Here is a 25,485-nt window from a genome sequence, read left to right as displayed (position 1 = left end):
AGGGTGGGTGCCTGGCCCCGGACCTCCTGAGACCCACGAAGACCCCACGCCCATCCGTGATGCTGCTTAGTGCCTGGCTGACCAGCTGAGCTGAATCGTAGCGGGAGGGACCACCTGGCCACATCTCCATTGATGAGGCAGAGGGCAGGGATGGAGAGACCTACGGGCCTACCTGGCCCAAGACCCACATACAGGCGGCTGCCAGGCCGCTGGGTAACTTAAGGGTCGGAGGCGGTCTGCGGTGGAAAGAGGGGCAGGAAGTCGGCACTGAGAAGGAACTGGACCAGCCGGGGGTTGGTGGCCCCGTTTTGAAGCGAGGACCCCGGCGGCGGGCGGGCTGCCTCGGCTCCCCTGACTGCCCTCACCCCGCACATTCGGCGCCCAGCGGGCATCCGATCGCGAATGGAGGGGTGGTCCCCGCGCGGCCGGGGCCCGAGGCCGGGAGAGGCAGCTAAGCTGCTGGGTCACCGGCGCTCCCCACGGCCGCTCGCGGGGATGGGGGCTGTGCGCGCTGCAGGGCTCGGGTTCCCGCCCGGGCGGTGTCCCCCTTGCCGAGCCTCAGTCTCCCCGCCCGCCAGGGGGCGAGGGGCGGACGCCTTCAGGGCGCCCCGGGTCAGCTCGGCCCCAGCCCCGGGGGGTGGGCGGGACCAGGGCTCTCCAACCGCTAGCCGCCCGCCCGGGTCCCGCCCGGTCCCCGCGGGGCTGAGCCGGGAGGCCCCGCCCCCCGCCCACGAGGAAGTGGCAGAGCTGCGCGGGGCCCAGAGCCGGTTCGGCGCGTCGACTGCCCAGAGTCCGCGGCCGCGGCGCCCCGAGGTGAGGGGGCGCGGGAGCGGCCCGGAGGGGGGGTGGGCGTGGGGAGAGCGGGGAGCGACCTCATGCAGGTGGGGAGGACGCAGCGAGGGGCCGCCGGAAGATCGGGGATGAGAAGGGCCACACGGGGCCCGCCTGGAGGTGAGGGGACACGCGGGGCACGGGCTGCGGGCGGGCGGCCTCCTCCGGGCGAGGGAACCGCAGCGCTCCCCACCCCACCCCCCGCAGTCTGCGCCCTCGGGGCGCCCCGGCCCGCGCGTCCGCCTCCCCACCCCCCCCAGCCTCCCCCCTCCCCCCAGACTCTGCCCCGCCGTCGGTGTGCCCCGTTATTTCGGGCCGGAGGGCCCCACGCCCAGCCACTTCCCCTCCGTCCTCCAGCCTTCCGGGTTGCTCCAGCCGGGAAATGAGCTGGCGCCCCCGCCCGCCTCGCCTCGCCCCTCCCCTCCCTCCCTCCCTGCCGGCCACCGCTCCCTCCCTCAGCCCGCCTCCCGCCAGCTGGGCCAGGTCCTAGGGGTCCGGTCCAGGGAGGGGCGGGCCGGGTCTGGAACGCTCCCTCTTGAGCTCCCGGGCGCTAGACCGGAGCGTTCCGAGCGGCGCCCCCCTTGCCGGCGGCGTGGGGACCGCGGCCAGGGCCGGGACCTCGGGCGGTGACAGTGACACAGTAGTGACTGGCGTGAAGCCGCAGGAGCTAGCCTGGTGCGGACACCGAGGCTCTCAGGTTATTCCGGGCTGTCCCCCGGCCCCTCCCGCCTGGCGGGCAGTGTTGCCCGGTGGTTAAGACCACCCCCGCCGGCGAGGTCTCCGGGACCAGAAACTGGTAAGAGCGCCAGCTTCTTCCATCACTGGCCACCGACCTTGCAAGCCACCTAACCTCTCTGGGCCTCAACTTTGCTTATCTGGAAAGTGGGGAACTTTCAAGTTGTGAGGCTTAAATATGATCATGAGTGTAAGGCACACACGGGGACTAAACATGCCCTGTTATTGTCCTTGCTGTTATTTATAAGGCCTGCCTACATTTATCAAAGTGTCCAGGTGAACCTAAACTCTGAGATTGGGGTCAGTATCCCAAACTGTGCCGTTTAGGAGTGGGGTGACTTTGAGCAAAGTTTGGCTTTTGTCTGAGTCTGTTTCCTCCTGTACGAGATGAAGGTTAAAACAAACACTGGAAAACTTCTTGGGCTTGTTTTAGGGTGTAAAAGAGAGAATGTATGTCAAAGTCCTGGGTAAATTCTGGGCATTTAAAGATGCCAAGTTGGTCCAGTGGTTAGGACTCTGTGCTTCCACTGCAGGGGGCACTGGTTGGATCCCCTGTGGGGGAACTAAGATCCCCCAAGCCAAGTGGCAAAAAAAAAAAAAAAAAGCCAAGTAAGTTAATTAATTACATAGTTAATTACATAAGTGTTTGTATATTATCCACATAGGTCTTATAACAACATGTTCATATCACTATTTCTCTTTCCATATTTGTAGTCATCTGGAGTTTTCTATCCTGTCACCATTTTAAAGAGGGTTATTATGAACATGTTTGCTTTAAAAAAAAAATCGGCTTTTTTTTAGCACCAAAATGAACTTATGCCACCAAAAATGTTAACAATTTTTAAGTTCCTGTTTGTGTTCTTCTCTTCTGTTTGTTCCCACCCAGTCGGTTGGATTGAGTGTTACCACATTGCCCTTCAGGAAGGCTGAACAAATTAGCAACAAATGAGAATTTCTCCACAGTCTGGCCAGCATTGAGTTTTATGCGTTTGAGGTTTTGTTTGGTTTGGATTATTTTAGCTGATGCTTTATGGTGCCTTATGATTATTTTCATTTGTGTTTCTTGACTTGATTTTGCCTGGTTTGTAAGACCTCAAGAGCGGAGCTGGTCTAGGATTGGCTGGTCTGTTGGGGTGAGGAGGGCTGTTCCACATACAACAGGAAGTTGAGTAACAGCTCAGCACGTGTGCAAAATGGCTTGCTGGCAGCTCCCTGGGGTGGCTGAGCTGGGTGGGGACTTCCCTGAGTGCCTGCAGAGCAGAGATCCTTGCTCCAGGCAGCTCCTGCCTGGTTTAGCCTCCAATGCAGTCAAACCTCTGGATTCAGAGAAGGTTGGGCCGGCGAAGCTTCTCTGAAAGCAAGAAAGAACCTACAGCTGGTGCCTGGTCCAACCCCAGACTTTTCTGGATAGAGATGTGGGGGAAACATGGGCGGAGGGCACCCAGTCAGTATGGAGAGAGTCAGAATTTGCACCCAGCATGTAAGAAAGAGATGGGAGGCCTGAGACCGTTGGCTGGGCAGCTGGGGGCTTCGCCTGGCTTGCCTTGCTTTGGAAGGGAGCTGTTTTCTCCCCGAATCCTCAGAGAGGACCCTTTAGATTGACGATTTCCAAATTTTTTGGATCATTGACGCTATCAGGAAAAAATCTTGAGCGCATACTCCCCAGTAAATATTTACAGATTGCATACATGTACCAGTGAAATAATAGGGCTGGTCTATAAGAAGTATACCATAAGACGGATGTGATTCATTCATGCAACCACATTCAAGAAGTATTTATTGAGCACCTACTATGTGCCAGGCACTCTAATTGGTACTGGGGATTCATCTGTGAACAAAACAAATATACCTGTCCCCGTGCAGCTTATGTCCACACCCCGGTACATGGTCCTTGGCACCCCCTGCCTGGAGACCCACGCCCCACCTTGGAGACCCAAAGCTCCTCCCAGCCATCATGCTGCTCTCCCAGCCCTGCGTGATCCCCCATCCATTCATCCTGAGCACCTACTGTGTGCCAGACACGGGGGAAGAGCTACCTGGAGCACAGAGAGATCCCGGCTCCAGGCTGGTGGGGGACAGTTAGAGCCAGCTGGGGGAGTTTGTCGGGGTTTGGCCCGTGCTCCCCCAGCCTCACTCTCTTCCAGGGTGATGGGGGCACAGAGCACTAGACGTGGACTCCCAGTCCCAACGCCATCCTCAGGGCCCCTTTCTCTCTCTTTGTCCTTGACAATCAAATGGGTCCACAGTGCTGACTCACAGGGTCACAGCGATGAGTGGGTGGGTTTCCCGGGGCCATGGCCTCAGCCTGCCTTTGTCTCCACCAGGAGACACCGCTGAGCTGTTGCATTGTCCACACTCGGGCAGTGCCCGCCCCACCCTCCCCTCCCGCCCCTCGGTAGGGTAGAGGTTTCCCTGGGAATGATTAAGACATAGTTCCTGTGGCAGGGTGGCCTGGTGTGAAGGCTGTTTTCCTGGATCTGACCACACGGAATGATCCCATGATCCTCAAGCCTGCAGTGGCTGGAGAAGCCACGCCCCTCCCTGGGCTGCCACTTCCGCATTTGTAACCTGTGGGGGTAGGGAGTCCTCGGGGGGCCCTGCTGCTTTCAACCGCTTTGCAGAAGTTATGAAAAAGTTATGAAAAGGGGAAAACACGTCTTCCTCTCTCCCACCCCTTCCACCCGTACCCCCTCCCCCCTTTACAGTGTGGGTCAGTAGACTAGGGAGTATTTCTGTCTGAATTTATGCTAAAGTGTGATCGGCTGATAGGTGTGCTCTGAACCTGCCTGTCCCACTGTGCTGTGGCCATCTTTATCAGCCCCTCCCTCTCCCCCTTGAGAACCTTTGGGTCCCAGGAAACAATGGGCAGGGTCCCCAAGCCCTCTCAGATGCGATATTGGCAAGTGTGGGGGCCGCGGTCCTCTGTAGAGCCAGTGTCTCCATCTTCACAGCCTGGAACTCTGAAAAGTCCCTAGACAGGCTGTTAGAGCCCGGCCCACACGTCTGGACACTCACCAAGAGCCGACAAGGGGCAGAGATGCCCGGCCAGACAGTGTGCCTGGGACAGTTGGAGCTGGGAAGTTGGGTTCTGCTCCGTCTGAGTCTAGGGTCCAGGGACCCCCTGGGCTCTTGCTGGGACGCCTGGGGTGAAGGGGAGGGGGTGGTTGGCCTCCTGTGGAGTCAGGGGCCAAGAAGAACCTAGCTGGCGTTTGGAAGTGAGTTTCTTACTTTAACCACCACCACCCCGCCCCGCCCCCGCCCCCGCCCCGTTTGTGACCTTGGGGAATGGGGGCAGGCAGAGCAGCACAGCTTAGTGGACAGGCCTAGGTGCTCCCTCCCTGCGGTGGAGACGTGGATGACCCCCGCCCACCTAGGCCGGATGCAGCGGAAGTGCCTGGGGAAACCCTGTCAGGCCTGCTGACCTGGGCTCCGAGGCCACTTCCGGGGCCTTTGCTTTACACAAAGAGGCCTTATAAGGAGACAGAGGCTGGGGAGGCGGCCGCTGTGGGAGCGGTGTGCTCGTGTGTGCATGCAAGGCTGACATGCGTGTGTGTACGGAAGCAGTGTGTGCGTGCGCGCGCGCACGTGCAAGGCTGACCGCGCGTGTGTGTGGCCTCAGCCTGGCTGTGTGTGTCCACCTTCTTTCTCAGCAAATGTTGCCCAGGGACCCACTCGGGGCTCTGCTCTAGGCCTGCGGGAACAGGCGTGGTGGTCCCTGTCCTCTCTGTGCACGTGTGCGCGGTAGTATGTGCCGCTTTAGGAACTTTCCAGGACTTCCTGCTATAAATTAAAGCGGGATTTGTGGTCGCTGAGCCCCGGAGTCCCCAGCAGTATGATGGACGGCACTGCAGCCTGACCCTCGTGCCTGGGCCCCAACCCAGTGCTGTTCCTCCCAGAGGAGTCTTGGTCGAGACCCCCCCCCTGGGGGCAGAGAGAGACCCCAGGGTTCCGGGGAGGTCAGGGCTCAGATCCAGGCTGAGGAGCGGCCTTCCGGGGGCCCAGCCTCGGGCCACAAACCTGCCAGTCAGGTGGGGGAGGTGACCGAGGGCCTGGGAACACCACGTCAGGGCCACGTGACTCTGGCAGGTGGCTTCCCCTCCAACCGCAGCCCTCACATCCGTCATCTGGGGCTCAAGTTGAGAATACAGGAGGGCTTAGAGCTGGTGAGTGCAGCATTCAGGGAATGCGGTGTGGCTTTTTTTTTTTTTTACATTAAAAAAAAAAACTTACTCTGCTGGACACTAATGGCAGTAAACAATTGTGTTCATCAAATATTTATCGAGTGCTTACTATGTGCCACGCATTTAGGCGCTGGGGATAGAAATGTAAACAAGATGGTCAGAAATGTGTGTCTCCATCAAGCTCGTTACTTTCCAGCAGGGGGAGAAAGACAAACGGGCAGGATGAATGAGCACAAAGTAACTCGTGTTCAGTAAGATTATCCCCTGGAGAAAACTAGGGCCTAGGGAGTGTGGAGGTGGTGTGGGAGGCAGCCTTGCTCAGAAGGTGGCCTTGGACACAGACTTGAATGGCAGCAGCGAGGGTGGGAGCTGTGCAGGCAGCTGGGGGAAGAGCTTCGAAGGCCGAGGGAACAGCCAGTGAGAAGACCTGAGGCTCGTGGGCCCCTGGATTGGCCCCTGGTCCGGCCGGGAGGCCCACCCCTAAACAGGTGAAGCACGCCGGGTGCCGGCACATCCATTCTAGACAAAGTGCTGCCATTTCATGATCACCTACTATGTGCCAGGCATGGTGTGTCATCTTGTTTCACCCTCTTAACACTTTGGCCGGCGGGGGACCGGATTCCTGTTCCCATTTGGCAGATGTGGAAATTGAGGTTCAGAGAGGGTGAGTGAGATGCCGGGGTCACACAGCTGGTAGGCAGTGCTGCTGGGCTCTACCCATGACTGGGAAGCTGAGGTGGGGAGAGAATGGGTTTGAGGAAGTGATGCTCTCTTTGGGTCTTCCCAGTTGAGCAGGACTTTGCCGCATAGAACAGAGGTGGACATTTGGTGGTGTAGAGAGACTAGCACGCTGGTGTGAAATGTGGACAGAACTGGCCTCCAAGGCACATCAGGCTTGGCCTTCCCTGCAGTGGGAAGGAACAGCATGTGCAAAGGCCAGGAGGCCTGGCTCACCCCTGGGGAGCGAGAGTTTCCACCTGTGGGGAAACTGAGGCACAGATGATGAGTGATGGCCTGTCTGGGGCAGGGTCCCAGCATACCCCACTCATGGTAGTGGCTTCGCGCACACCCCCATTCCCTGCCTCCACTCCCCACCCCATCCTTTGTGTTTGTACCCTGGAGCCTCGGACACATCCCATGAGAGCTGCTGTTTCATGAGGAGGGAAACTGAGGCCCCAGGAGGGAAGCAAAGCGCTAGGCCAGAGTCGGGAGGCCAGGGTGGCCCCTGGCTGCCCTCCCGCGAGGCCGGCTGGGGCAGGGTGGGGCTGACCTGGCTTCCCTCTCTGTCTTGGGCACAGCAGCCGAGCAGCCATGGCCTATCACAGCTTCCTGGTGGAGCCCATCAGCTGCCATGCCTGGAACAAGGACCGCACCCGTGAGTGCCCCCCCCGACCATCGGATGACGTGGGAAGCTGTCCCCCTGCTTGACCCCCGATCCTGAGATCCTGAGTGTTAGGAGGGAAGGGACCCAAGCAGGGCAGCCAGGCGAGCGGGCATTGAGGGTTGGAGGCAAGAGCACGGCCCTGCCTGCACCAGGCACTGCTCTGGGTGCCAGGACTGGGTGGGCACAACAGCGGGTCTGCCCTCTGCTCACGGCTACGGGAGGGTTTGGGGATGGGAAATGTAACCTGCAGTGAAATGAGCTCTGAGGAAACATGAAGGGTGAGGGGAAAGCGATGGAGCCAAGGCACTAGTTTAGAAAAGGGGGCCAGGGAAGGGCTTTCAGGGGAGGTGACGTTTGCATGGAGACCCAAAGGAGGTGACGGAGCCGGCGTGCGAAGGCCAGGGTGGGTGTAACGGCCCCGCAGTGGCAGAGCCTGGTGTCATCAGGAGCAGCAAGGAGACTGTGGCTGGAGCAGGGGCGGAGCAGGGGGCAGGGAGAGCTCCCGCAGGTTTGCGACACTGCCTTGGGGACACTGGGGCTGGGGGGTGCAGATGAGGGGTGGCCAGCCCCTGGGGAGGAGTCCCAAGGGGGGCCCAGCAGGACCTGAGGCAGAGGAGGAGCGTGCATTAGCACAGGACAAAGTGTTGCTCAGGTGGCCTGAGAAGGTGGGGAGTCATGGGGGAGCCTGGGCACGCATGCCTCCTCCCCACGCCCACCCGTCTCTCCTGCAGAGATCGCCATCTGCCCCAACAACCACGAGGTGCACATCTATGAGAAGAGTGGGAACAAGTGGGTCCAGGTGCACGAGCTCAAGGAGCACAACGGGCAGGTGACAGGTGGGTTGGGCTGGCTGGGGTCATCTTCCTGAAAGAAGGCAGGGGACAGGGCAAGGCCGGGCCATCCACCTACTCACTGTGTTAGGTAGGATAGTTTGGGTTGCAAGTAACAGAACCCTGATTCAAACTGGCTTAAGTTATAAAGGGATTACATTGATTGGTTAATGTTACTGAAAAACTGAGAAGTTTAAGGGCGTCAGGAAAGGTGTGATCCAACAGCTCAGCATCACCAAGGACCCATTTCTCTTCAGTCTCCTGGCTTGGCCTTCCGGCATGTTTGCTGATAGCTGGGGGAGCTGTAACACCCCCAGTGAACTCTAGTAGTACCCCCTGCAGCAGCTTTCATCCCGATCGTGGCCTCTAAGCCCCCCCATGCGTACACTGGAGAGCCACCTCTGCTTGGATGGCTTCAGCCTAGTGCCTCCTCCCGCCCCACAGGCATCGACTGGGCCCCCGAGAGTAACCGCATCGTGACCTGCGGCACAGACCGCAATGCCTACGTGTGGACGCTGAAAGGCCGCACGTGGAAGCCCACGCTCGTCATCCTGCGCATCAACCGCGCCGCTCGCTGTGTGCGCTGGGCTCCCCAGGAGAACAAGTTTGCTGTGGGCAGTGGCTCCCGTGTCATCTCCATCTGCTATTTTGAGCAGGAAAACGACTGGTGGGTGCCTGGGTGGGGCCAGAGTGGGCTGGGAGGGACCTGGGGCTGCAGACCAACAGGTGCTGGGACAAGAGGGTCCCAGAAAACACGGGACGGGGAGTCAGGACCCCTGTTCACATGACCCTGGGGAAGTGTGTCCTCTCTGGCCCTTGGAGGTGAGGCGAAAGGCTCTCTGCACAGCCTCCTGCCCTCCCACAGCTCTGTCTCAGTAATAGGCGCCCAGGCAGCACCCGGGCCGCCTCTGCAGGCATCACGCTAAGCCCTGCACACGTATTGGCACTGACCCACCCCCTCCCATCAGCCCCCTGGACTGGGCGTCTGCTGCAGTCCCGTTACAGATGAGCAAAGGCCCTGAGGCAGATCACTCGCCCAAGGCTCCCCGCCCATCACACTCCAGGGCCCACTCACAAGCTCCCAGGCACGTCGTGATCTTCTCCCCGGGGTCCCTGAGGGCAGAGGCCAGGTGGGAGGTCAGGCTGGAGTCCAAGAGTCGAGTTCAAATCCCACCCTGACCAGTTAGCGGCCTCGTGACTTCTCACTGAGCTGCCCCAGGGTTGTCGCAAGACAAGGGATGGAGTCCCCACCCTGGGTGGGACCTGGCACGTTGCTAGCCTGGACCCAGGCCCCTTCCTCCTGGGACCTCTGTGGTCTGCAGGGCCCAGTGGGAGCCTGGAGCCTCTGGGTTGGCGGGTGCCCACCTGTGTGTCCCTGTCTCCTCCCTACCTGTCTGCCTGCCGTGTCCAGGTGGGTTTGCAAGCACATCAAGAAGCCCATTCGATCCACCATCCTCAGCCTGGACTGGCATCCCAACAACGTGCTCCTGGCCGCCGGCTCCTGCGACTTCAAGTGCCGGTGAGGGGGGCCCTGCCATCGACACAGGGACAGGGATTGGAGGGTGGAGGGGAGCTCCGTCCTGGGAGCCCCACGACCCACCTTCCAGACCAGCTCTGCTGCCAGCAGGTGACCTGGGGGCCTCAGTCGAGCTTCTGTGAGGTTTTGCTCTTTGAAGGGTCATCCCTGGGTCCTCTCTCCAGCCTCTGGGGAGTCTTAAAAGGATGTGCCCCTTGCCACCGCTTAATGTCAGCAAGATTTCTTTTCTAGGCCCTCCTGTATTCATGAGAACCTCCCACTCCTTCAGCTTCTTGGCTTCTATCTGAGGGAAAATGAGTGGGTGTACTTTTTCACATTAAGGTATAATGACTGATAGGCTGGAACAAACCCTGCCTCGTTATCTTAAGGCTTGGAACAAAGAGTCTCCACCTGCCACTGGCTGGCTGTCACTTCTGGGCCCATTACCCTCCCCCCCCCCCCCCAAGTCTCCCAAGGCCTCCGGCTCCCAGCTTCAGGCAGATGGCCTGGGTTTCTGCATCTGCCCTGGGAAATGACGCTACAGCAGGCACCAGAGGCCCCAGGCACAGAGAGGATGAGGTCCTGATGAGGCTCTTGTTGGCACCCTGACCTGTCAGATGACTCCGGGCTGGCCCTGGGATGGCGAGTGGAACTGGTGGAGCTGGCAGGAAGGGGGGCAGGATTGGTTCACGGTGCAGAGCAGGAGGGGGGGCACATCCTAGGGGCTAGCCCTGGAGTGTAGTGGTCAGCGTGAGGGGGACAGGAGACGCCCTGGGAGCCACGTCAGCCGTGGATGGTCAGTCCTCAGGTGAGGGCCCCAAGGGTCCTGGGAGCTCCCGGGACCCTGGGCTGGGAGACCTCCTGACCCCACACTATTGCCCAAAGTGGGCACCGAGGCCCAGACTTGTCTGCGCGTGAAGATGCAGGTCACGGAAAGCCGGCTACAGTACCCTTGGACTCAGCCGGGTGCTCTGGCCTCAGCAGGCCAGTTTGGGAGAGGGAGTCCCTTGTCAGGCCCCTCCCAGACCCCCGGTCACCCCCTTTGGCCTCTCCCGGCAGGATCTTCTCAGCCTACATCAAGGAGGTGGAGGAGCGGCCAGCACCCACCCCGTGGGGCTCCAAGATGCCCTTCGGGGAGCTGATGTTTGAGTCCAGCAGCAGCTGCGGCTGGGTGCACGGGGTCTGCTTTTCCGCCAGCGGCAGCCGTGTGGCCTGGGTCAGCCATGACAGCACCGTGTGCCTGGCTGATGCCGACAAGAAGATGGCGTGAGTACAGGTCACCCGAATGGGGGGCATCCCAGGCACCGAGCACGAGGGGCCGGTGTGGCTGACGTCTCTCTCTCTCTCACTCAGCGTCGTGACTCTGGCCTCTGAAACGCTGCCGTTGCTGGCCCTGACCTTCATCACAGAAAACAGTCTGGTGGCAGCGGTAAGGGGGCATGGGGGCAGGAGAGCAGGGGCCGGTGACAGCAGGTCTCCCAGCGAGCCCCGAGAGATGCCCAGGCAGCCCTCTACTTGTCCCCCCCTCCCTCCTTTCCTTCCTCCCATCCACCCACCCATCCATCCATATCTCTGTTGGCCAAAATAGGTTGGGTTATGCTGTGGTAACAACAACAAAAAAATCCCCAACTGCAGTGGCCTAACACAGTAAAGGTTTGTTTCTTGCTCACTTCGACTGTCCAGCGTGGGCGCTGTGAGGGGGGCTCTGCTCAGTGCAGATGGGAGCTTTGTCTCCCGTGGAGTGAGGAGGGGAAGTGGAGAACTGGGCCCTGGATCCTAACCTTTCTGCTTACATTTTATTGGCCAATGAAAATGACAGGACCACACCTCCTCACTCAAGAGAATGAGTGCTTGTGGGGGAGTGCAGTCCTGTGTGTCCAGAAGGACACTACTCTCCCTCCCTCCTCCTGCCCACCTATCTGTCAAGGCTCTTCTCAGGCCTCAGGAAACCTAACGGGGTCCTAGAGGGGGATCAGGCCTGCTTTGCCTAGACAAACGTCCAGCTGTGGGGTCTCTCCCAGAGCAGGTGTAACCGTCTAGGCAGGACAAGGCCCCCTGGGCTCCCAGCAAAGTCCCAGACCAGCTTTCTCAACTGAATGCTGGCCCTGCTGGCTGAGGGGGCTGCTCCTAGGTGCTCAGCCCCGACTTCCAGTCCCTGTTACTACACCTGGGGTCGCCGACTGTGTCCCCGAGCTGGCATCGGCTTCCCTGTGCTACACCCAAGCCCTGCATCCAGCCTCTGGGACCCCCCGATTCGTGGCCGGGCGCCCCTTGGCGTTGCACCTGCCCTTCGGCCTGGGTTTCCCCGGGAGGAAAGTGGGGGCACTCCAATGTCACCCCGCCCCTCCCCGCTGCAGGGCCACGACTGCTTCCCGGTGCTGTTCACTTACGACGGCGCCGTGGGGACGCTGAGCTTCGGTGGGCGGCTGGACGTGCCCAAGCAAAGCTCGCAGCGTGGCTTGACGGCCCGCGAGCGCTTCCAGAACCTCGACAAGAAGGCGAGCTCGGAGGGCAGTGCGGCAGCGAGCGGGGGCCTGGACTCGCTGCACAAGAACAGTGTCAGGTGAGAGCGGGGCCGAAGGGCGAGCTCCACACCCACCCAGGCAGCGTCGAGGTGCAGGCCCACTTAGGAAGCTGGTCAGTCTCTTGAGGTTTTGCATCAGGTGGGGGCAGAGCAGTCAGCCTTGCTCTGCGTTTTCAGTTTTCAGGACGCGCTGTGGGACTGTTCTGGGGGGTGGCCGGGCAGTGACTGGAGGGGGGAGGGGCGGAATGAAGGGTCTCGCAGCAGCCTCCCTGAGGAACTAGAGTGGAACCAGAGCCAGAGACTCCCGGATCCTGCCAGCCACAGGCGTCCACCCCAGGACAAATCAGAGGAAGTGTGGCGAGACTTTGACCTTGCCCCTTGGCTAGTTAAACCCTCCTGTGGCTGCCTGGCCCAATGTCTTCAAACTAAACTCCTCTGCCCGGCCTTCAAGGCTCTTCAGAACTAGCCCTGCATCCACTCAGTGCCATCTTCTGCTGCTTCTCCCCACCCTACCATGCTCCGTCATTCTGATTCCCCCAGCACATGTGCCTTCACCCCCTGCCCAGGCCTTTGTGCGTCCTGTTCCAGCTGCCCGGCCGCCCTGTACTCCTTGCACAGGGACTACTGCTCGTCCCTAAAGCAGACTCAGGAGCCCCATCCTGTCGTCCTCTGTGATCCTTCACAGCCCGGCCTCCTGGGCTGTCCCTGCTGGGCACACACACTCACACTCACTGGGGTGGGCTCCCCCAGAAGTTGGGGAGCTCCTGGAGGGCAGAGTGGGCCGGAGCACAGCCCAGGCACAGGCTGGGATCTGTAAAGCCCTCATCCTCTTTGCAGCCAGATCTCGGTGCTCAGTGGGGGGAAGGCCAAGTGCTCGCAGTTCTGCACTACAGGCATGGACGGCGGCATGAGCATCTGGGACGTGAAGGTGAGGCCTGCCCTCTCCCCACCGCCTCGCTTCCCCGCAGGCCGCCCAATTCTCCCTGGCAGCCCCGCAGGCCGCCCAATTCTCCCTGGCAGCCACCTGGATGCCCCAGTCCTCCTTCTTCTTTCCTGCAGGGCACTTCAGTGGGGTGAGGGCTCCTTGGCATCTGGGCCTTGGCACCCTCTGCAGCACCTTCCTTTAGGGCTGGGATTCAAACCCAGGTCTGCCTGACCCCAAAGACCAGGTTCTCTGTCCCAGGCCAGGTCCCTGTGGGTGGGGTGTCTGCAGGACAGCTGAGAACCAGCCCGTCTTTTACTTGTCTCCTTCCAGAGCTTGGAGTCAGCCTTGAAGGATCTCAAGATCAAATGACCTGTGAGGAGTCTGTTGCCCTCATCCCAGCTGCTGAGGGAAGGGGGTCAGGGAGACGAAGGATCGCTTTGCTGAATGTTTCTAGGGTACCAGTTCGGGTCCCCACAGGCTGCTCCCTCAGGTGGGGAGGGGAGGGGAGGGGAGGGGCGGGAGGCTTACCTACTGAAGGAACAATTGCCTTTTTCTTAAAGAAATGCTTCCATTTATTGTAAAAAATGTCCCCAAAGCACTCTGCTGGTCATGAACTGCTTCAAAATGTGGAGGTAATAAAAATGCAACGTAAAAAAAACGCCGGCCTGTGTGTCTAGAAGGAGAGGTTAGTTTGGGCAGAGCACTGGTAGCTTATTTTTGTTTGCCAGCACAGCTGATCCTTAAACCCAAGAGGCTGCCCCCAAATGGTTCCTTCCCTGCTGCAGTCCAGCCTGGGAGCTGCCAGGACCAGGTGTCTTTTCTGTCACTCATTCAGCAGTCAGATTCCTAGACAAGTGGTTGCACATTGTGGGCTGGTTCTGGGCTTTAGTGGAAACTTATTATTTCTCTATTTGATGTTTGCGGTTGGTTTCTACTAACTGCTCATCATTTTTTAGGACTTTTTTTCCCATTCCTATTTTACTCAGGTGTTTTTGTTTAATTACATGCTTTTTTTTTTTTTTTTTTGCGGTACGCGAGCCTCTCACCGCCGTGGCCTCTCCCATTGCGGAGCAACAGGCTCCGGACGCACAGGCCCAGCAGCCACGGCCCACAGGCCCAGCCGCTCCGCGGCATGTGGGATCTTCCTGGACCAGGGCACAAACCCATGTCCCCTGCATCAGCAGGCGGACTCTCAACCACTGCGCCACCAGGGAAGCCCTCACATGCTTTTTAGTTACCTGTTTACGTAACCATGGTTTTTCTTTTAGTCTAACTAGGTAATGAATTACATCAGTAGATCTAATTGTGAACTGTCCTCACATCTGCAGGACAAACGATACTTAAGGAAGCCTCCCCCCCACCCACTGTTCTAGGGCCTGTCCCTCAGGATAGTCTCCTCAGTGAGAGGAGACCCACTGATGCTTTTTTCAATCAGGAGATAAAAATTCTCAGTCCCCAGAGACAGCTCAGGCTACACAGCTCCCTTTAGTCTTTAGTCTTCACCGAGTCCCTCCCTGCCTGGCGCCCATTCGCCTCTCAGGACCGCGCAGAGGGCACTGCTGTTTAGGAGGCGGTGCCCCTCCTGGAGGGGTGCAGAAGCAGAACAGGCGCCCACGTGACTGCTAAGCCTCGGCTTCCCCACTGCCATCCCACCACGAACAAGGTAATGCCTAGCAGTCATGCTGGGTGTTGGGTCCCTTACTCCCAGCCCTGAAATCCTGAGGCTGTCACCACCAGGGGGCACCAGGAGGACAGGACGCTATGTACTGTGCCCAGGTCCCTGGCCCCTGCGGCCTAAGGTCCCCGCTTGATTAAAGGAGGGGAGGGGGCTGGCTCCTGTATCCTGAAGTCTCTCCCAGCTCGGATGCCCAGGGTCCAGTCCCTGTACCCGGATTGGTGCCACCCGAACCCTGGGGTGGGCCTGCCTGAGAGTGACACCTTGTGCTGCTGGGTGAAAACAGCCCAGGCATGGGGGCCCAGAGACAGATCACAGAACCAGAATTACGATAATGTCAAGTTTAATTTGCCAAATATACAAGTTGGACTTGTGGAGCATGTTTTGCCTGGGGGCTACACAGTAAACAGGTTTCTTGAAATGATCCATGGGCAGGGTTAAGAATGGGCCCGGGCCCTGGCCAGAGTCGGGGGTAGGGAGTAGGGTGGGAAGGTCAGGAGCGAAGCCTCAGTCAGAGGGGACTGACTGGGGATGAGCCATGACCCTCAGAGACCCAGGGCCCTGGCTCCCAGGCGACAGCCCCCCAATTGGGCACCGGGGCAACACAGACAGGGGGCCGTCCGTCACAAACTTGTCAGCAGCTACTGCGGCTCAACCGCCCCCTGCCCCGCAATCGACCAGACAAACGGAAGCTCTTCTTACCCCACCTCCCAGGCACCCCCCCCCCCACAAGGGTTCTGAATTCTAAAAACAGCCAAAACATTCAAATGGTTACATATGCAGCTGTCCTGCATCTTTCTGTCTCAAAGATAGCAGCTGCCCCTCCCCCCACCCACCATCCCCCCAAACGATTTCTGTGTCAAGATGAAGAGGAGCCGTGGGGGGCTCCTTGCCGCGAGGGGCTGCTGCAGTGGCGCCGGGGCACAGGGTGGGTGAGACACGGCAGAGGTCCTGGCAGCACGGCCCAGTTCCCTGCTATCTCCTCCCACAGGCCGTGCTACTTATTCAGGGAGAGCGACTGCATTCGTTTTCCTGACAAAGCGGCATCATCTTTTGCTGAGGAGCAGGAAGGGAGGAGTTACAAGACAACACCACCCCTCCACATACGCAGCCCGCACACCCCCGAACCATATACATCTGTAGGTCTGAAAGGCCTCAGACAACATTTTGTGCAACTGGTTCAGCTGGCAGATGAGGAAGCGACCCAAGGAGAAGGGCCCGGACTGACGCCCTCCCCTGGAAGCCACCGGACCCACGTGTCCAGACATTCTCGTGGAGTCTGGGTGGCTGCCCCCTCCACAAAAGCCCACCAACACACAATCTACTGAGCTAATGGAAACTCTTCTTAGCCCACCCCCCAGGCAGAGCCCTGTAATTCCAACCTCTCCCTGTGGATTCTGAAGCCTGCAATCAGCAACATTCAAATAGTTACACATGAGGTCCTTTCCTGCTTGAGGTCTGTGAAAGGAGCTACTAGTGGGAAGTTGAGATTACTGGGTATCTCCAATGTGGTGACAATGCCCTAGGGCAACTGATTTCCCATCTCTAGGCCTAGAAAGCAGGACAGCAAGATCCCAACACACTCATGACCCCCCACATATGGAGCCATGAGGCCAGAAGGTCATGAGTCAAATGCTCCTTTAAAGCAGACCGGTTCCCCACAGCCAACCTGGCCTGGAAGAATCCCTACCACCTTTGGCCCCACTGGAAGGAAGGCGGGGGGGAAGAGAGACACCTGGGCCAGATATCTGTGACATCCAGCTGAAATACGAAATGCTGACATATGAAGAGCTACCCCAGGCAGCTCTCCAGGCTACACAAGACACCAGAGACCTTAGGGGAACCTTCTAGCCGCTAAGGTAGGTGCATCCTGAGGCCTCCCTCAGATGCTGTGGACAGTGCTCTGCTGAGATTCAAACTCACATCTGACTCTGCTGCTGCTGGACTCTCCTAGCATCCTGGGAGGTGGCGGGCAGGAACACCCACCTCCATCCGACAGTGAGAAAGGCAGACAGGCACGCACGTGCACATACACCCACACCACCCTCCCCACACACACGGTAGGCCTCTACCGAACAGTCTGACCTCATACCACTTCACGACAAGGACACTGAAGTGCAGGGCTTGGTGGCCTGTCCAGAACCAGTCAGGCTGCCACAGCAGCGGCTCAAGACTTACCTTTCCTCTCTTCTTCTTTCTTCCTGGCAGCCTCCTCCCGCTGTTTCCGGATGATCGCCAGCCGGGCAAGGTCAGCCTTGGCTTGCTCCGTCTTCCCCGCTAAATGCATTTTCATGTAACGCTCTTTTGCTTTCTGCTTCTCGATTTCTTCTCTGTTTGGGTAAAATGGTGTCACAGGGGCCATCTTCCCCACCATTAGCAGCTGAGCTGGATGTGGGAGCCAGAATAAAGCCCAAGCACTCAGGCCTGGGCCCTAGCTCCGTGTGCCCCCTCCTTGATGACGCTCAGCAAACAAGCCAGCAGTGGCTGTCACTCTGCAACCTCAGAGGGGGTTTCACTGGTGAGAAAGAAGCTGCTGGAAGGGGAGACTCTTCAGCAGCCTCCAATCACACCCCAAGCTTGTGGGCCTTCCCCACAGGGTTTTCAGAGACCCCCCTCAGCTGTCACAGAGTCAGCACAGCAAGGTGGATTTAAATCGAGCAACCCAGTCAGGAGAGAAATCAGGGTGGCTTTTCCTAGTAGCTTTCAACCTCCTATAAGGCCCTTGATGTCACCTGGTGGCCGTGAAAAGTCAGGGAACAACTTGTTAAAGACCAGCTGTGTGCAGGGCACTGTAGCACTTGGTGTGATCCTTGCACAGCCTGTGAGCGAGCTCTCTGCAGCTCCATTTTCACCTGGGACTCAGAGAGGACTGGGGCAGCTGGTGGACCTCCCTGCACAGTGCTGGACGGCATGGGTCCCCAGTCCTCTCCCAATCCCTATGGCCACAACATCAGGGATGGATGCAGGCCAAGAAGGGTCAGATCAGGCTGGATAAGGGAGGTATCCCTGGAGTGGGGTGCCCTGGAGGAAGGGGCTACAGCATAATTTCTGTTTTTCCTGCTATGCTTCCACTGGGGGAAAAAATTCTGTTTTCTGCTTTGTTTTGTGGGGGAGAAGCTTCTATAGGGCCTTTGGGAGAATGAGATGACAGAGAAATAAATACCGGAGCCAGAGCGCCCACCAGCCACTGGGGACCTCAAGAGCCCAGGAAGCAAGGGCAGAGGAGCTGGGGGCCTCAGCCCCTGGCCCAAGTCACAAGGCTCAGAAGCAGAGGTTACCTTTCTCTCCTTGAAAGTTCCTTGGGCCCATCCAGGTCCAGCTGTGTGACCTTTTTGGTTGTCTGTGCCACCCGGTTGGGGTTCTCAATGTCAATGAGCCCTTCTACACCTTTGCGCTTTTGCTAAGATAGGACAAGAAGCCGGCTGTCAGAGCCCCTGAAGGCCACTCCCCATCTCCACATCCTCCTGGACTAGGACAAACTCCCGCTCCACCCCCAGGCCACGTGACTCCTGGCCCAGCCTCACGGTGGGAACAGTGCTCGGGTGTCTTCACCACCTGGGGAGATGCAGGGAGAGCGAGTGCAGGTGACCAGAGCCCATCCTGTGCCCAGTCCCGGCCACCAGGGATCATTATCCTAGTTTCACAGGTGGCAGAGGCCAACTCACAAGCTCTCAGCACAGAGAGTTACTCCCTCACTTCGAGCTCAGCCTCTGAAAGCAGTTTTCCATGGAACGCCATGGCTGACTGCAACAAGCCATGCTGGATCCCCACAGCAGGGTGGGCCAATCCCTAGCCATCCGGGTGATGGCAGGGAAATGGGACTTGGGAACGAGTCACACAGTCTACAGGTTTGGGGAGGCGGCACAAGAACCTGGAGCTCGCACCTCCCACCTGCCCTGGGGAAGTTCAGAAAGAAGTGAGAGCACAAGTGCTAGACGTAACAGGTTCGATCAAAGTTTCAGGCCCTGTCAACCCAGGTTTTCTCTTTAAGAGACCAGGGAGACAGCTTCCAAACGCCAGTTAATCTGAGCACTGCACGGAGCTCCAGGCACCTCTACCCAATCGGCTACACATATACACCTCCACCCAGATACCTGACATCACAAATTTAACTTGTCTGCAACAGAACTGGAGACTCAGCCCTCACCCACCCCATTCCTCCCAATCCTAAGGACAACCTTGTTTTTCTTTCCCTCAGCAAACCCCAATGAGTCTACCTCTAAGACATGGCTTGAATCTGCCCACTCCCCTCCACTGCCATTGCCACCAGCCTAACGCAGCCACAATTTCTCATCTGGATACCTGCTGCTGTCTCCTGGCTTCCACCCTCAACACCTTACAACTCACTCTCGGCAGAGGAGCCAAAACAACCTTTTTTTTTTGCTGTACGCGGGCCTCTCACTGTTGTGGCCTCTCCCATTGTGGAGCACAGGCTCCGGACGCGCAGGCTCAGCGGCCATGGCTCACGGGCCCAGCCGCTCCGCGGCATGTGGGATCTTCCCGGACCGGGGCAAGAACCTGTGTCCCCTGCATCAGCAGGCGGACTCTCAACCACTGCGCCACCAGGGAAGCCCCAAAACAATCTTTTAAAAGCAAATCTGGGGGCTTCCCTGGTGGCGCAGTGGTTAAGCATCCGCCTGCCGATGCAGGGGACAGGGGTTCGAGCCCTGGTCTGGGAAGATCCCACATGCCGCAGAGCAACTAAGCCCGTACGCCACAACTACTGAGCCTGTGCTCTAGAGCCTGTGAGCCACAACTACTGAGCCTGCGTGCTGCAACTACTGGAGCCCGTGCACCTAGAGCCCATGCTCTGCAACAAGAGAAGCCACCGCAATGAAAAGCCCGCACACCGCAACGAACAGTAGCCCCCGCTCGCCGCAACTAGAGAAGCCCACATGTAGCAACGAAGACCCAACACGGCCAAAAATTAATAAATAAATCTATTAAAAAAAGAAAAAAGCAGGCTTCCCTGGTGGCGCAGTGGTTGAGAGTCCGCCTGCCGATGCAGGGGACACAGGCTCGTGCCCCAGTCCGGGAAGATCCCACATGCTGCGGAGCGGCTGGGCCCGTGAGCCATGGCCGCTGAACCTGCGCATCCGGAGCCTGTGCTCCGCAACAGGAGATGCCACAACAGTGAGAGGCCTGCGTACCGGGAAAAAAAAAAAGCAAATCTGGTCATCTCTGTCTCCTACTTCAAGGCCTCTGCCAGCTGCCCACTACCTACCACAATGAAACCAAAACCCTTCAACAGCTGCACAGGAGCTGCCCTTGCCAACCTTTCCTCCTTCATTCCTCACCACTCCACTTTGTACCAACCAAGTCACAGCCCCACTAGCCTCTCTGTTCCTTGAACTTGCCCAGGTTGTTCCCAGGGCCTTTGCCCTTGCTAACCTGGCTGCCTCGACTACTCTGAACAACAGTTTTCACACAGCTGGCTCCACCTTGCTTTTCAGATCTCAGTTTAAAAGTCACCTCAGCACACACTACTCCAAGTACCCTCGATCACGGTCTGTCTTATTCATAATACTTCTGGCTGCTTGAAATCATACTGTTCATTCATTCCTTATCGTCTGTACCTCCCTATTACAATGTAAACCCTTAAGAGCAAGGACTCTGCATGTCCTACTGGGACGGGTAATGTTTGCTGAATGGATGAGTCTAGGTCCCAGGCCCCCCTCAGACTCAGTACCTGGTAATCATCTTCTTCATCCTCGCTCTCATCTGAGTCTAGGGATTTTTTCTCCTTTTTGGGGTCACCTGCAGCCCCATCTCCACCTTCTTCTCCTTGTTCCTCTTCTTCCTGTTTCAGAAATGGACAATGTGAGGTATCAAAAATGCAAAACAAACCCCCAAGACTGTGATCCAGCCGCCACCACCCCCAGACTGTGGACCTTGAGAAATCAGGCCCCCAGAAGGCTGGGGCCAAGTATGATTAGAGTCCCACTCTGCCATGCTGGCCTCCAGTGGGGGACCTGTGTCAGAGGCAGCCTCTCCACTAGGCTCCACAGCCTGGAAGCCAATTCCAGTCCAACCACCACCTCGTACAGCCATAAAAGGCCCTGCTCCTCTTCTCAGCCCAGGTACCTCAGACAACCAGGGTGAGCAGCTCGTCTCCTAGGGTCCAAAGGATGTGGCTGTGGGGCTGGAAAGCACAGGCCTGCTCAGCTTCCCTCCCGCTCTCCCTGCTGCCATGTGGAGCTGCCAAACTGTCCTTGCTGTCCTGGGCAAGGCCCCTGCTTTCCACTCTCAGTCAGTGGCGGGCCAGCCACTCCAACCTGACCACACAGAGGCCTGGCTGTGCCAGCTTCCCATGACAACACTCCGACAGGACGCTTCCCTCTACCTTTCTTGCCTCCCAGCCAAAAACATCCCTTACAAAAACCATATGACCTTTGCCCCTTGGCGCCTGCCCGCACACTCTCCAAGGTCCTGGTCAGCCTCTGGTTCCTCCACCAGGCCCTCCCCACCACCCCACGCCACCCCACGCCCCTCTGATGGGCATGAAGTGTCAGTCTCCCTGACACTTCACAGCCGTGCCCCTCATTCAGCCTGACTGTGCTCCCTTTGGCCCTTAGCCAGGTGAGGATCTAATGGTGTGGTAGGGACATGGACACCAACGATGGAAACACGTTCTGTTTCCTGACAGTGGGCTGGAAAAAGGACTGGGGGAACAGAATAGAGGGACTGCCTAAGCTTCGACCGGAGGGGGAAGGGTGGGAGTCACGGAGGAGGGGATGCTGAGCAAGGTCTGAAGGAACGAATGGCACTCTGCCTGCTGGGGGTGTGGGAAGGCAGGGGCATCATGTCACAGCAGGGCTGGCAGCAGTCCTGCATGGCTGGAGCACACAAGTAGGGGTGCCGAGAGCCCGAGCTGCAGACGGGCAGAGCTGGGCGAGGGAGAGAGGAACAGGAGCAGGAACACAGGACCACAAACAGAGACCCACCAAGGCACCCGCTGCTGAGTGGACAAAGTTCTAACTGATCCAGTCAGAGGCTGGCCCTCCTCCTGACTCTCAGCGGTTGCTCTGGGACTCCCATCTGCTACCTGCTGCCTGTCCCCTCCAATCGAACCTCAGGTGTTAGCTGCTTCTTGAGAATGGGTGGTCCTTGCCTGGCCTCTCCGGGTGCCAAAAGCGCAGGGTGCCGCCCTGGGCTACTGGAGTGGCCCGGACAGGCACGTACTCACCCTGGCCTTCTGCTTTTCAGCCTGGAGCTGTGCGTCGATCTCCTCGGGGCTCGTGTACTGCCTTGCCCGGCCTTTGTGGCCTCCCTTTCTCCCTGCACAAGGATTGGCAGTTTAAGAAGGTGGGAGGGAAGCAGCTTCCTTGATTGCCCTGGGCCCCAGGCTGTGTGCTGCTTGAGGTGCTCTCAGCAGAGGCTGCAGACCTCAGGTACCCCTCACCAAGCACCACCCAAACCTGTACCCTTATGTGTTCAAAGGGACAAAAAAGGAAACACACAATCACCTGATGCAGTCCCAAACCATGTACTGGATGCAGGCTCCCACAAATAAGACCTGAGGGGAGGATGCACCACATGGAGTGACTGGCTAAATCCCCTGGTCCCTTTATCCAAACACAGCGGACTCAGATGTAATCATGAAGAACATGTAACACTCGCCCCTGCTGTCACAACAGTGCTCTTTACTTGCAATGTTCTGTCATAGCTATGGGCTCATTTCATCCCCAGATTAAACCTATGGCACACAATCACGGCTGGTCCCACTTTATAGACAAAGGAGACTTGAGAGTAAAGCAGAGTGGGGAAGAGCACAAATGTTGGGGTCCAATCCTTGAGTTCAAATCTCAGCTCTACCACTTAATAGCTCTGTGACTTTGGGCAGGTACTTAACCTCTCAGAGTCTCAGCTTCTTCGTCTGTGTCCCTACCACATAGGGTTGTTGTGAAGATGGATTTGTTAACATATGTAAAGATGTTGGCACAGTGCCCGGCACTGGACAAGCACCACAAAAATGTCTGCTATGACTGGTACTCTTCTAATATAGCACCTGGTGTGGAAAAAAACAAAGCCACTGGTCACATCGGCGACTTACTACAGGTGTCAGGGAATATAATAAGATACTTCACGTTCACCTAAGTCATATGTATGGTAGAAAGAGAAAACTTAAAACCTAGAAAGGAAAACTTTCTCGTGCTTGGACTAAGAAACACAACTGGCAAACAAAGTTATTTAAAGTTGAAAATAAAACTGACTACCTTCTAAGAGTAAAAAATGTGACTAGCAATTAAAGTTCATCACAGATAATCAGTTTTACAGTCTGACCCTCTTGAGCCAAGACACTAGACTGACCCCTGCTAAAGCCATCAGCCAGTTGTACAGAAGGGTGGCACCCCCTCAGCTGGCCCTGGAGAACGCTGGGGTGGCTGTGGCCTGGATCCATTTCCACCTGTCCTGGAAGCTGCAGGTATCCCACCAGGTATCTCGTGACTCTCTCACTGAGAGCAGAGAATCTGTAATTAGGCAGCCAGAGCTGCTCTGGACTCCAGAGCCAGTAGCAGAGATACTGGCCTCCCATGATTTCCTAAACAGCAGCTGCAGAGCCATAACTGGGCTGCTGCAGACCACACCACTCATTTTTAATGACTACCCAGGGTTCCCAGGGGTGTCTCAGTCTATGTTCATCAAAGTCCTACTGTGAGAGATCAAGTTTGCCATCCAAAAAGCCAACATCTTTTCTTGCCCTCTTAACACTCTAAGTAACAGAAACAACTCAAAATTGACTACTATAGGTTCTCATCCCCCACGCTTGGCTATGCGATAATGATCTTAGCTTGGTCTACAGTAACTCTTATCAGAAGCTTTCCATGCCTTTAAAAGTGCTTCACAAGGGGCTTCCCTGGTGGCGCAGTGGTTAAGAATCCGCCTGCCAATGCAGGGCACACGGGTTCGAGCCCTGGTCCAGGAAGATCCCACATTCTGCGGAGCAATTAAGCCCGTGCACCACAATTACTGAGCCTGTGTGCTACAACTACTGAAGCCCGCGTGCCTAGAGCCCGTGCTCCGCAACAAGAGAAGCCACTGCAATGAGAAGCCCGTGCACCGCAACGAAGAGTAGCCCCCGCTCGCTGAGACTAGAGAAGGCCCGCGCGCAGCAACGAAGACCCAACAGAGCCAGATATAAATTTTAAAAAAAGCTTCACAGGTTTCATAACAGAAACAAGAGTTGATCCTTGGCTCTTGGAGAATTTTATACTGTTACTTACACCTTCATGTTCTCTCTCTCTCTCTCCCTTTTTAAAATATTTATTTATTTATTTGGCCGCGCTGGGTCTTTAGTTTCGGCATGGGGGATCTAGTTCCCTGACCAGGGATCGAACCGACCCCCTGCATTGGGAGCGCAGAGTCTCAGCCACTGGACCCAGGGAAGTCCCTTCATGTTCTCTTTTACTTTTCAAGCAAATTAACACAAGCAAGAAATGTAAACCTTATCTGCCCATGAAGCTTTCACAAGCCAAAAAGCCAAGTCGTTGAAACAAGAATCCATATTTAGGATTTTCTAATTGTAACCTCCAACCTTGGCTCAAAGCATCTATTAAGTAGGACTCTTAGAACCAGAATTCTGGAGCCAGAAGGTACCCTTAGTATCCCTCCTTCTGCAGAACAGGAGACTGGGGAACACAGAGAAGACAAGGCTTTTCCTACCACAGAATAAACCAATAGAGACCTAAGTTTAAAGAGATTCAGCTCTGTAAACCCTGTGGGCTGACGCATCTTAACCAACGTAACACACGAGCAACCAATACCAACTGAACATCTGTTCTGCGCCAGGAGCCAGCCAGGCACGGCGAGTGCTCTAGTTTTACGATCCCGACCGAACTCTCCAAGCTAAGGGTTATTTCCAGATGGGGAAAACAAGCTGGAAGAAGTTAAAGAACTTGTTCAAGGCCATAAGGTTAGACAGTGACACAGCTGGGCTTCGGGTCGAGCACTATTGACCTTAAGGGGGAAGCAGATAGAGGATGGTCTACAACGTACTGGGAAGCCATGGATCCTTTACGCTCCTGGCCAAGGAACTGGCAAAGTCTAACGACTAACAGTAGTTAATTATTACTGGGCACTTAGCGACTATCCAGCACCGCGATGCACTCTCCACATGGGTTACCTAGTTAAAACCTCGCGTCAGTATTGTGAGGCAGGTACAATCACAACCCCACCTGCAAGTGAGAAAATTAAGACTCGGGGAGGTTAAGCGACTGGCTGAAAGGCACACATCGAGCCGCTCGAATAGGGCAGTCAAAACTAGGTCGGCCAGGCTGAAGAGCATCAAGTTAGGTCGCAAGAGGCAGGCCTAGCTCGCCCAGAACCCAGGAAGACGCACGTTTTACGCGCGAGGCAGGCGGGTCCGGCACTGGCGCGCGAATGCGGTGACTCAGTCCCCGGCGAGCCTGAAAGTGGGAGGAAACTTCAGACCCCCCAGGCCGGGAGAAGGGCGCCCTAGATAGGCCTTCCGGATCGCCAAGGACCCAGAGCCTCAGAGTCTCCTCAGACCCCCGAGGGAGTGGCTCGAGGCCACTACGCTCTCTTCAGTTTCCCCAGCGGGACAATTGGGCTTCGAGGCCCAGGCCTGGCCCTCAGCCCGAGCAGACGTCCTCCCTCTGTGCCGCTCTCCGAGGCGCCCGCGGGCTGAGTGGACAACAGGAGCCGGACTCGGGCTGCTCCTCGAGGCCCGCGGGCCACACGCGCCCGCCCCTCACCTCCTTTAGGCATCGCGGCTCCGGCGGCTGCAGCGGCGGCGCCTCTAACTGACACCGGAACCGGAAATACTTCGGGCTCGACTTCTTCCGCCCGGCCAGTTCCCCCTCCGACCCCGTCCCCACTCAGCCAGCCGCCGCCGCCGCCGCCGCCGCCGCCGCCGCCGCCGCC

At 57.5% G+C, this 25,485-nt stretch overlaps 2 protein-coding genes across 5 annotated transcripts; one reads left to right on the top strand and one right to left on the bottom strand.

Annotated features, from left to right (window-relative positions):
* Nucleotides 1-721: 721 nt before the first annotated feature.
* On the top strand, nt 722-13,585 carry ARPC1B (actin related protein 2/3 complex subunit 1B). Of its 4 annotated transcripts, none has more exons than XM_029221091.1 (10): nt 722-813; nt 7,046-7,122; nt 7,863-7,967; nt 8,406-8,628; nt 9,373-9,480; nt 10,537-10,743; nt 10,831-10,906; nt 11,835-12,040; nt 12,839-12,929; nt 13,257-13,585. In XM_029221091.1, exons 2-10 carry the CDS (start codon nt 7,059-7,061, stop codon nt 13,293-13,295), a joined length of 1,119 nt encoding a protein of 372 aa, XP_029076924.1. In that variant the 5' UTR covers nt 722-813; nt 7,046-7,058; the 3' UTR covers nt 13,296-13,585. The 4 variants fall into 4 exon arrangements, with proteins under 4 accessions (XP_029076924.1, XP_029076925.1, XP_029076926.1 ...); XM_029221092.1 differs by having other exon boundaries at nt 747-813; nt 7,049-7,122; nt 13,257-13,584; XM_029221093.1 differs by lacking the exon at nt 722-813 and adding an exon at nt 932-951 and having other exon boundaries at nt 13,257-13,584.
* A 349-nt stretch (nt 13,586-13,934) lies between these two features.
* Nucleotides 13,935-25,470, bottom strand: PDAP1 (PDGFA associated protein 1). The gene is made up of 6 exons (XM_029221104.1): nt 25,317-25,470; nt 21,788-21,879; nt 20,291-20,401; nt 17,880-18,001; nt 16,780-16,931; nt 13,935-15,657 (listed from the first exon to the last, which is right to left on the bottom strand). The coding sequence occupies exons 1-6, from the start codon at nt 25,327-25,329 to the stop codon at nt 15,599-15,601; spliced, it is 549 nt and encodes a 182-aa protein (XP_029076937.1). The 5' UTR covers nt 25,330-25,470; the 3' UTR covers nt 13,935-15,598.
* Nucleotides 25,471-25,485: the final 15 nt, after the last annotated feature.

This window comes from Monodon monoceros, unplaced genomic scaffold, assembly GCF_005190385.1.
Source record: "Monodon monoceros isolate NGI ecotype Baffin Bay Population unplaced genomic scaffold, NGI_Narwhal_1 Super_Scaffold_13, whole genome shotgun sequence".
Taxonomy (NCBI): domain Eukaryota; kingdom Metazoa; phylum Chordata; class Mammalia; order Artiodactyla; family Monodontidae; genus Monodon; species Monodon monoceros.
The sequence above is the reverse complement of the archived record's forward strand: the minus strand, read 5'-3'. Positions and strand labels throughout refer to the sequence as shown.